The sequence below is a fragment of the Sebastes fasciatus genome, chromosome 7, assembly GCF_043250625.1.
Source record: "Sebastes fasciatus isolate fSebFas1 chromosome 7, fSebFas1.pri, whole genome shotgun sequence".
NCBI lineage: Eukaryota > Metazoa > Chordata > Actinopteri > Perciformes > Sebastidae > Sebastes > Sebastes fasciatus.
In genome coordinates this window covers 33023760-33036106 of record NC_133801.1, presented here as the reverse complement: position 1 = coordinate 33036106, position 12347 = coordinate 33023760, and the positions used below count along the sequence as shown (strand labels likewise).

At 41.3% G+C, this 12347-nt stretch overlaps 1 protein-coding gene across 1 annotated transcript; it reads right to left on the bottom strand.

Moving 5' to 3' along the window:
- Positions 1-3339: 3339 nt before the first annotated feature.
- On the bottom strand, positions 3340-10217 carry mlnr (motilin receptor). The gene is made up of 3 exons (XM_074640393.1): positions 9712-10217; positions 8306-9146; positions 3340-5726 (listed from the first exon to the last, which is right to left on the bottom strand). Exons 2-3 carry the CDS (start codon positions 9087-9089, stop codon positions 5419-5421), a joined length of 1092 nt encoding a protein of 363 aa, XP_074496494.1. The 5' UTR covers positions 9090-9146; positions 9712-10217; the 3' UTR covers positions 3340-5418.
- Positions 10218-12347: the final 2130 nt, after the last annotated feature.

Genomic DNA, 12347 nt, shown 5'->3' with positions numbered 1-12347 from the left:
CTACAGACTTTCAAAATAAAATAAATGGTTGCACTGAATTATTAAAAATCTGGGCCTATATACAAAAATGTTTTTGTATGTAGGTTGGTAGGTTTGGCTGATGCAGACTAGAATTAGAAATTAGATGGCATTTTCAACCACAAACTGTAGGTTCAACCCAACAAGCAACTAATTGACAAATAATGTAAATCATCAATTAGTGTTTCACCATTAGATGGTTACAGTAACAGTACAGACATTTAAAAAGTCTACACAAATATCATTGCTAGTGGCCGTATGGAGCTTTAATGCTCAATACACACCAGGAAACATAATTGCATGAAAATGGGGGCGACAACTTTGCTATTCTCACTAAACTTTTCAATCAATTTACCGATCAATCAAAGCTGCAGGACAGCTTTCTACGAGCCAAAACTTACAAGCATGTGTGTTTTACTCCTGGCCACAACCAAATGAGTTAAACCACCATGTTGCCCGCTGATGGAAAACACCTGCTGCTTGTGACATCATGGATTGAAAAGTGGCCAGATCCACAGAGTGCAGTGTAGCACCAGTCTTCTGCCCAATGTAACTTGTGGATAACAAAGAAACTTTGTTATTTATCCCTTCAAACCTGGAAAGTAGGCTATGTGTATATAGCTAGAATTTCCCTCCATGCTTATAAATATGTATACTTTTATTTTGAAGGCAGTATTTTCTGACTGGCTGTCTCTATCTTGACTCAGCTGTGTGAGGTGAGGTGAGGTGGGGCATCACCAACTACAACAGTGTGTATACTGTCATTTTTCTGTGTATAAGAAATTGAGTTGAGTTTAGCTATTTTTAGCTAGTCCTCCACCCACAGTAAGTTGTCCCCAATATAAGGCATCTTTATTATTCCTATAGGCACTTGTGGCACCTAATGGTTGGTTTATTTTTCATATTCTATCATCATAACCTCCCTACAATTCATACAGAGTCTATAAAACTTAATTTGGCTTAATAGGAAAAATTAGACCATCTTAAAAACATATCATCGGCAACATCTACAAGCAAAAAAGCAGGAGGTCAAAGGTCAGACATCCAGTCTTGATAATAGTTAGATGCAAATTATTCCACTCAAGTATCATTTAATGTAAAAAACAAAAAAAAATGAGGATAAAGGAGTTTTTTTATTCTTTTCAAGTAAAAGTATCTATAGGCTGGATAACGAATTGTACTTCATGCATGGACCATATGGCTGCAGATAGGGTCTGAAATTAAGTTATTTCCTCACCTGCTACTTCTGAAATCGATGTTGAATGCTTTAGAATTGTAAACATGAGTCAGTGGTACCAGACACTAGAAATATGTAATATATTATGTATAATCCCTGACTATTTCAAATTTAGGAATTGCTTTTGAAAATAATCTCTCTTGATATGAGGAAAAACTATCTGCCATGTTGGCAGGTGACCTGCAATTTCTACCTGCCACAGCAAACATTTACCCTGTATTTGGCAGGTGGCAGGTGCTCATTTCATTTCCTGGCTGCAGGACTTTCATTAGGTCCGGGCCTAAATTTGCATGTCAGAAATGTCTGTATTATTATTATTATTATGCCTGTAAATATTACTATTAGCTGCTTTTTAGTTCATTATTCTCATTTTGAGTTTTCATGTAAGGATGAAAGATCTGGGAGTAACTCTGATGTCCTGCTCGGGGCCAGGAGGAAGGAGAGTTACTTAAGTGGTTTGTGGTGTGGAAATGTAGAGAAGCCATCTAATGGATTGGTTTCTAACTCACCAACAACACTGCAAGAGAGGCTGTTCCTCTTCCTGCTGCTGTATTGACCACACAATAGTCTTTACATTATCTTAGTCTATAGTCATGATGGAAATAAACAACACATGCTGTCCTTAAGTTTGGTAAATTAACGGCTGAATCTGTTCGAATGAAAAATGCATTCTGATCGTAAGCCTAAAATGATTATTTGACTCACGTCTTTTTGTTGACTTGTCAAATAAACAAAAGCAGGTTGTGATCTGGTTTCACAGACAAACAGGTTCTGTTGTTTAGAGAGTTTACATTTCTCTCTCAGCGGGCCTAATGTCAAACACTGTTCATGAACAAACACTTCACACATACCAAGTAGATATAAATTAGCCTCCAAATTGCAGGGAACTCTAATTTGGAGGGTGTGGGGGGGGGGGACAGGACATTGACATCAACATGGTTCATTAAACAATGGAAACTGTTTACTAAAAGCTTTAGAAGACGAGGTGATTAGTGCTTTATAAATGAAGCTTATTATCATATTACTGCCATTAAAGGCATTTGAGAACACTGTGGGAGTGCCTGATGGTTTGTAAGAGCCAAAGACACATTTGTGTTTGTTGTCTTACTGTCATCCAGCTGGGACAACAAGAGCACAGAGTGAAAGTGAAGTGGCGCTGGCACACGCCTGGCAGAGAGACACGACTGCCAATGGGTAAACTAGATTAACCATTTCCTTTTTATGTTCGCACAAGATACATTACCTCACAGCCACCAGATTCCCTGGGCTCTCCATTAAAGCAGCATTTGCAGATTGGCCACACAGCTCGGTTCGGTAAAAGCTTTGTGTTTGGGGAGGAGGAGAGAGAAAGAGAGAGATGGCCCCAGAGGCCAGATCAGCATGGCTACAACAGAAGCCAGCAGGAAAGATAGTAAGTGATCCCCTGCAGACTTTGTAGAAGGAGTTGTCACGCAGACCCTTAATTCTCCTGAATAACCTCCATTTTAGTGCAGCTTCCTGTGGCCACATGCATGGACCAGCAGGCACAGGGAGCCAAACAGGAAGCGAATATGCGTTACTGATAATTTGTGGAAATGGGCTGAAAGGGGAAGCTGATAAAGATTTCATACAGGGAGGCGTGAAAACCAGAAGCTTTAAACTACAAGAGCGGCGTTTATGTAGTTTAAACGCAATATTTGACCGATCTAAATCCCAGGAGATGTTTGATATTGCTGTGATTGGTCTTTACCAATGCATAATACATACACAGTTTATCTCTCCTGACAGCAGCAGTCTTTGGCTCCCCCCTCTGGGGGAAAAGAGCATTACACTGAAATGATGCACTGTGCAGATGTGTCAGAAAAGAATCATTTCCCAGAAGAGATAGACTTAAATTGCAACAAGTTTCATTGGGAGATGAATACAAATTTTTAAAAAAAATACTGCAAAACAGTATGGTATGGCATTACAAAGTTCTATATGTGTAAATCCATGTAATTGCCAATTCAACACATTCCATAACTCCCTGTCTTGTTTGTGGTTTAGTATTAAATTAGGTTCTTAATCTCTAAAGGCTGGTATATTTCTTTAATAATACAGAAACAATCATAAAACACGTTCCAACTGTTAAAATGAGGCAGACGCATTCAAAGGCATCCAAACTCTTTGCTTGCAAATCAGTTTAAATATGTTTAATGCGTGAATTAAAAACGTATATATTGTCATCTCAGTAGCTTAATAACAGGCCTCAAGACTGATACACGTTTTGAAAACAGCCTTGAGATGAAGGAAACACTGATTACACCGTAAACAGCAGCAGTAATATAATATATAATATAATATTGTAATAATTGTTTGATTACTTGTCAGTTTTGAAAGAATAATATATTTTGCTCAGGAGTTTATGTCCTCATTAACTTAATAAATCTCTCAGGAAATATTTTATCACATTTTATCTATATTTATGATTATTTTTATTATTCAAATAAATCACTGTCTATATGTTAAAGATCCCATAGATGAGAGGAAGAGGTGTGTTCAGTATGTTCAAGGTTTGAGAAGAAGTCATGACCTGAAAAGTTGAGTGGAAACAAACAAACTGTATATTTCTAATGCTGAATGATTGGAGGTGGTGTGAAGAAGGCCTGAGGGAGGTGTTGACAGCTCTGGACGAGCCGCTCACAGACACTCTCTTCATTATCAGTAAAGAAAATAACCATCAGAGGAGTCGTGCTGCTGCTTGCTGATCTTTCCCCAGGTGATGGCAGGATGCTCTGTGGCATATAAGCTTTTACCCGCTGCCTCAGACAGAGATGAATGGCCCAGTGAAAAAAAGAGTGTCATGAGGATGAGTCAGCCCAGAGCGACTTTGTCTCTTTGTATTTGTGCAAACCAAGGCCCGATGATTCATGGGCAAAAATCACGACAGTTCTTTTTTTAAAGAACAAGATGTATGCTAAATAGAACCTGGAAAACTCTGAGTTTATTTTGGGATTAGACCGTGTTCAGGTTAAAAAATACATAACTTTGACGTTACCTTTCTTGCCAGAGTGCACGAGGTACAAAAGTGTACAATTTCTAATCCAAAATGCAACATCACAGAAGAATTGTACCATGGTGTCAAGATTATGCGAGTGGAAGCAATAAAAGCAATAAGCTTTGCCGCTGCTGACAACCTAATATCTTTATTCCTCTTTGAAATGCACTTAGTGCAGCCATTACTTTGAATATGGTGATGCAGGGACGTCGGTCGCCCGCCTAAATCTAACTCAGAGCCCAGGTAATATAATATAGCTGTGTCAGATTACATGATGGCCGGCACGTACGCAAGCCCCAACACCTCAGGGCTCAGGTGGCCTCGCTATCACACACACAAACATCAACTGTCCCATTTTCATAGTAATCTGCTTTTATGAAGTTTATGTTCCATCTATTCACTGGAGAGATGGTACACAACACACACACACACAACACACACACAACACACACACACACACAAACCAGAATAGCCAATTTCAGATCTTCACAACTAATGGACCACAGCTAATAGGTTTACTTGTGTTGTTTTTCTTGATTTATGAGAACAACAAACAAACCGTATGATAGCAATTGTTCAGCATACATTAAACTAATTCAATCTACAATACAATTAAACATTATAAATGAACAGTCATTTCAAACGTCATCTGTCATTAACAAAGAGGGACCACTTATTAATCAGTGCCATGGATTGATGGTAATAACTGTGAACTGAAACGGTGTGTGTGTGTTCAATAAGCACTGACACCGAGCAAGAAAAAACAAGTAGCAGCACATAATGTAGAGGTATATATACTTTTGCATGAAACAGGAAAATGTAAAACTTTTTTCGCTTGGAATCCACTGAATTTCTATTTTCTTGACAAAGAAAATAGAAATGTGACATGGTTTAAAATCATCACCCAGTCTCTGTGAACAAAATGCCACTGAGTAGTAGTAAATCTGATTTTGCATTGAAGTGCAGTGGAGCTCTCAGCCCCCCCCCCCCCGAGATAAAATGGAACAAACATTCCTCTTCTACACATCTTCATTAAGTTTCCTGTTTAGCTGCAACTCCTGAACTTTAAAGAAGCCTGCAAACTCTCCCTCAGTGATGAAGTCAAACAAGCCTGTCAAAACACCGCTCAAGAGTGTGCTGAGGCTCCTCAGACGCCGGTCAGGCTTTCGTTCATGGTGGAGGTGTGGTCGATGACGCAGAGCTGTCTCTGGCCGCGGAGGGCTTGTCTGGGCCGCTGATGCAGCAGGAAGAGGCGTTTGGCGGCGGCCCTGTACTTCCGGGACATGAGGTTGTAGACGACGGGGTTGATGGAGGCGCTGAGGTAGCAGAGCACCATGGAGGCCATGTTGAAGTTCTGGCTCAGCATGGCCGTGTCGTAGTCGTCCACCTGGGCAAAGAGGTTCCTGCCGATGTGGTAGGGCAGCCAGCAGATGATGAAGGCCAGCACCACCACGACTGAGGGGGAAAAAGGTTAGGAGGGGGAAAGGAGTTTCATTTAAGAATTGGATTTAAAGGCATAGTGTGTTGGATTTAGCGACATCGAGTGTCGGGGTTGCAGATTGCAACCAACTGAGTACCCCTCCGCTCACTCCTCCCGTTCCAAGACTGCAGTAAAGTGAGTCGCCAAGTGCAAAACCGTGGTAACGCCGTTTGCGTGGCTCAGAAGCCATCCTTATTATAATAACACTACTTTAGTCAGACGGCGGTTGGCGGTACCACGGTTTTGCACTCTGCGGCTCACGTTACCGCAGTTTCACAAGTATGTTGGAGAACTACGGTGGCCTTCAGGTAATGTAAAAACATGAAAGGCTCTCTCTAGAGCCAGTGTTTGGTTTGTCCGTTCTGGGCTACTGTAGAAACATGGCGGAGCAACATGGCGGACTCCATGAAGAGGACCCGCTTCCTATGTAGATATGAAGGGCTCATTCTAAGGTAACGAAAACACAACAATTCTTAGTTTCAGGCAATTAAACACTAATGAAAACATAGTTATGAATATTATATTCCATTTCTGCTAATAGGTCCCCCGAAATGTTACACACTGTTCCTTTAAGGAATAGCTTGACATTATGGAAAATATGCTTATTCCCCCTTCTTACTGAGGGTTAGATGAGAAGATTGATACCACTGTCATGTTTGAATATGAAATATGAAGCTACAGAGAGCAGCTGTTAAGGTAAGCTTATAACATAAAGACTGGAAACAGGGGTAAACAGCTAGCCTGGCTCTGTCCAAAGATTTAAAAAAAAAAAAATCCTGAATGCGACTGGATACGCAACTATTAAAGTTATAGTCAGAAAATAATAATAATAAAACAAAAACATTCATAGTTCAAAAATGAATGAAGCAATTTCATAAAGTTTCATAAACACTCAGCTAATCTCGAGTACTTCATTAGGACTGTGTGGGAGTGGTTTGATATGATTTAATTGACAGCTGCATCTTTCTAGCAACAACCAATTATGTTTCTTATATTGTTAAATTCAGATTTTTTTTTCAACAGAGCCTTGTCCGCTTCAAACCAGTGAGAGGATCAATATACACACAAATCCCACATGTGAAATGACCAGTATTACTGAGCTCATTCATCATAAGAGGCTAATCAAGAAAATTGGTTTTCAGGATCTTTAAGTAGGCTAACATATATGACCTATGGTCTATGGTAACCTTTGAGATTTATTAATGACCAGCAGCAATTAACATCAAAAGAGCTTCTCCTCAAACCCACGCACAAACACACACACACTCACACACACACACAAACACACGGACTCACACACACACACACACACACACACGCTCGACCTCCCTTGTTCCCTGAAGTGACGTTGGCCTGTAATTGGACCCAACAATGAAGTCACATTTTCACAATACAGACAAGTAAGCCAGCTGATCATTAGAGCATATATGAACGCCACTGAGGAGAAAATGTGTCTCAAATTAAAAAAAAAAGAACAAATCTTCATTTAGCTTTAGAAAGCCATAAATCTCCGTGCTGGGTGAGGTAATCACTGAGTCACTGATATTGATCAAAAAGCCCCTGCAGATCAAATTACCATCATTTTGTCTGATGGGGGTAGTAATTTCTATAATGACAATAAATGCCAATTCAATAATTAAAAGAGAAGTATATGTGGCCTACATAAGCTTAATTATTTGTCACCCATAAATTGAAGACCTACATGGTGGACTCACTGAGTGAACAGAATTGATCGTGTCTTGTCATATGGGAACAGCGGCAGATTAAAAAAGGAGCCCCGGACTGTGGGAGCATGTAAATTTCCATTATGGTTGATTTATGGAGGCCTCTGATGACAATCCAATTTGTGATTCAACAAATGTGGATACAAATGGCAGCGAGTCTGACAACACGAGCTCTGCGCACTGTGTGCTCAGCTAATGAACAGCATTAATATCCTAATGGATGCCTCTTGATTAAATATTTGGGTAATACAGATTGGCCTGGCCACGGTCCTTTACTGTAAAACAGGGTTTCCTGCACAATATGCCAGAGCTGCGAATTAAGCCAATCAGTATGTGCAGTGGCAGGACATGATTAGCCTCAGACAAAACAGAATAATTACCCAGCTGATATCGACAGCAACACACATGGCACCCGCCCGCTATCCTCAAACTTGCAGGATAAAAGCAACACAATGACCTGAAAGCACTTACAGAGAGCTGGATTTAACAGAATAGGTTAAACTGCTTTAGGTTTTAAATGCAGTGCAAATCAGTTCTTTAAATATGTATGAAAAGAAAAGTTACATTTGTTATAGCAAACACACAGAGCAGAGCCGCTGCAGGAAACAAGAATTTCCACAGTAATCTGTCAGCCTGTTTTTTTGCTTCAGCAACAATAAAAGGCAGATTGATTGCGTGAAACAGATGGATTTCTGGTTTAAGCTTTTTACCTACAAAGAAATTTTACATGCTGTCACTCTTGAATCTGAATTGTCTGCCTTTTTTAGCTCTTGGAAAGCAGAGAAAGGTTTTAGAAAGCATAAAAGAAACATATATCTGTCGGCACTCACCCAGGATCTTGACTGTTTGCCTGTGTGACCTTTCCCGGGCCAAAACACAGGTGCCTTGCAGGTCATTTTTGCTTTTCCACAACTTGCACCCGATGGAGCCGTAGAGGAAGATGAGGCAGAGCATTGGGCAGAAAAAGTAGGTGGTGGACACCCAGAGCATGATGTGCAGCTGCCCGGAGCTGATGGCGTAGTTGGTGTGCTTGCACTGCCCCGTATTGTAGTCTGGGTGCGTGTCATTGTCATACTCCACCCCAACCAGGAAGAGCGTGGGAGCTGCAGAAACCAGAGCGAAACCCCATAGGGCGAAGATGATGTACTGGACCCGGCGTCTGGTCAGCAGCACTTTGCTCCTGAGGGGGAAGCTGATGGCCAGGTAGCGCTCGATGCTCAGGGCCGTGATGTGAAGGATGGTGGCCGAGGTGCAGCCCTCAAAAATGTAGTGATAGAAGCGGCACACCACCTCCCCAAACAGCCAGGGCACGTACTTCCACAGGCGGTAGAGGTCAAAGGGCAGGCAGAGGAAGATGATGAGGTCAGACACCGCCATGCTGGACAGGTAGAGGTTGGTGGTGGTCTTCATGTCCTTAAAGTGCTGGATGATGAGGATGGTCATGGTGTTGCCCGTCACCCCGATGATGAAGATGAGGATGCAGATGACAGTGACGGGGATGAGGGTGGAGGTGGGGAACAGGGAGCCCTCGTAGTGGTGGTCGTCTATGTTGTACTGGTCCATGGCCTCTGCTCCACCAGCATGAAGGTCCACCTGGGGTCTGGTCCAGGGCATGCCAACCTCCACTAAGTGCCGGCACAGCAAAGTGTGAAATCAAGACTCAACAAGTAGCTGAGGAGAGAAAGAATTGATCATTTCAAGTTTTATGTCTTTTAACTACATTATGTAGACTTTACATTTCTGCTGACATGCTGTGGAGATTGTTTTAAGCATTTGTTTTAATTCCAGGCAACTGTTTCTATTCATTTATGTACATTATGCACATCTGTTAGCACTAGCAGGATCTTGAAACGTGTTACTATAGATAGATAATTCATACAGTGAACATAAAGTCTGCATTATTACTTTTTTTCATTATTGTTTCAAGGTAATGTAAGTGATTTTCAATTATTGCACTGCATTTCCTTGTAGCAATAATGTAAACTCTGACAAAGATAAATACACAGTTTATTATTACACAACTCAAGTGTCTCCTTCATTTTCATACCACACAGAAATGAATGGAAATCAGTGGATACCTGGAAAAATATATAAAAAAATGTGCAACATGATTTTTGAAAAATTGTTAGCTTCAATAGAAAGTAAAAGCAGCTTATAATAAAAGGGCTAAAACATGCAAAAATCACTGGTGTGATCCTTTAACTTCAACTCAAAAAGCAAAAACTGTTGACTTTACCTTTAAAACTGAGCTGGATCTCTCAAACCTTTTGACTTTCTTGGTCTCTGTTGTGTTGCTGTGTGTCGATGGAGAAGCAGCAGCGGCAGCAGCAGCAGCAGGAGGATCTCATGAAGTGGCAGAGCCGGTCCCTGATGCTCAATAACCAGTTGAGCTCTGGTGAAAGACGATGAAAGGAGCACCTCCTCCAGAGCACCCTGAGGAGTCACGGAGCAACAGGGAGGTTGTCTGCTATGTGTGTGTGTCTAAGTAATCTCTGTAATCAAATGATGACGGGACGGATGACGGTAAAAGGCATAAAATGGAGGGAATAAGGTTTGAGGGAACCCCTCCACCGCTGCTGCTCCTTTGGGAGAGTAAATGCAGATTGAGGATCATACTAATCTGGACTGAGAATAAATTCATTAACATATATAGAGGGATAGAACTGTATTAATTAATGCATCAATCACTGAAATCCCAGCGTGTTTGCCAAGCTGTCTGGAAGTAGTCACTGAAAAATGAGTTCTGTGTTTGCTTGTCCACCAGCCCCATCTGTCTCTCTGCTTGGCTTCATCACTCCACACACCCACCAGCTCATCGCTTCCTCTTCACCCTCACGTTACCAATCAGGCTTGTTATAATAAACCTAACTTCAACGATGGAATGCCATTCTAAGAATTTACATAAAGTTTAGTCAGTACTTAGGGGTATAACCAGGGCCTAAAAAGGTCAAAAGTTGTGTGTCTGGTCACTGTTTACAGTCTGGTTTCATTAGATTACAGGCTGTGACCTCCAGCGAGGCAGTGCACGGTGTGTTATTGACTTCACATCCCACTAATCCACAAATTCTGAGGTTTTCAGTGTGATAGTTTTGGTGTGAGAGTGTTCTAAGCTCTGCGGATCAATATGACAACTGGATAGTTGTGCCTCTGTGTGTGAATTGAATTTTTTTCAAAGAATGGCATTCCCCAACTAGTGTGTTGAAGAAAAAAGGCCATGAACATGGACAAGTGTGTGTTTTCAGTTCCTGATCTACAGGTTTTGTGTGTGTCCAAAGAAACATTAGTCACCAAAACCTGGATGACCAGCCGTGTGCTCTGTTGGTTCAGAGCCACCACATCCATTAGATCCAAATGAACCGTTGCAACAAGAGTCACACTGACATTGGGGCTGTATTTGTGTGTTTACTGAGCTGATCCACAGCCGGATGCACCATTCGGACCTCGGGAGAGCCAGCAGGAATGTCCTTCCTCTGTCATTGTTTACTCCTGTCAAGGCAACACGACAGGGAAAAGCTTGTTTGTCCTTTTTTTTTAATGGGTTTCCAGTCTGTCTCTCAACAAAAGCCAATGTTAACACAGAATGGTGACCGAGACGAGTAAGCCCACTTTCACCCTCATTAATCATGGCTCTCCTGCTTACACCACTTAGGTGTGCTTGCGCAGCGAACAGGAACTCTTACAGACGTAGGCAAAGTTGTTGGTACCCTTCCGTTAAAGAGAGAAAAACCCACAATGGTCACTGAAATAACTTGAAACTGACAAAAGTAATAATAAATAAAAAATTTACTGAAAATGAACTAATGAAAATCAGACATTGTTTTTGAATTGTGGTTCAACAGAATCATTTTAAAAAACAAACTAATGAAACTGACCTGGACAAAAAATGATGGTACCCCTAGAAAAGATGTAAAATAATGTGACCATAGGGACATGTTAAACTAAGGTGTGTCCTGTAATTAGCATCACAGGTGTCTTCAAACTTTTAATCAGTCAGTCTGCCTATTTAAAGGGTGAAAAGTAGTCACTGTGCTGTTTGGTATCATGGTGTGTACCACACTGAACATGGACCACAGAAAGCTAAGGAGAGAGTTGTCTCAGGAGATCAGAAAGAACATTATAGACCTTCATGTTAAAGGTAAAGGCTATAAGACCATCTCCAAGCAGCTTGATGTTCCTGTGACTACAGCTGCACATATTATTCAGAAGTTTAAGGTCCATGGGACTGTAGCCTACCTCCCTGGACGTGGCCGCAAGAGGAAAATTGATGACATATTGAAGAGACGGATAATACGAATGGTAACCAAAGAGCCCAGAACAACTTCCAAAGAGATTAGAGGTGAACTCCAAGGTCAAGGTACATCAGTGTCAGATCGCACCATCCGTCACTGTTTGAGCCAAAGTGGACTTAATGGAAGACAACCGAGGAGGACACCAAATCATAAAAAAGCAAGACTGGAATTTTCCAAAATGCATATTGACAAGCCACAAAGCTTCTGGGAGAATGTCCTTTGGACAGATGAGACAAAACTGGAGCTTTTTGGCAAGTCACATCAGCTCTATGTTCACAGACGCAAAAATGAAGCATCCAAAGAAAAGAACACTGTACCTAATGTGAAACATGGAGGAGGCTCGGTTATGTTATGGGGCTGCTTTGTTGCATCTGGCACAGGGTGTCTTGAATCTGTGCAGGGTGCAATGAAGTCTGAACACAATCAAAGCATTCTGGAGCGAAATGTGCTGCCCAGTGTCAGAAAGCTTGGTCTCAGTTGCAGGTCATGGGTCCTCAAACAGGATAATGACCCAAAACACAGCTAAAAACACCCAAGAATGGCTAAGAACAAAACATTGGACTATTCTGAAGTGGCCTTCTTT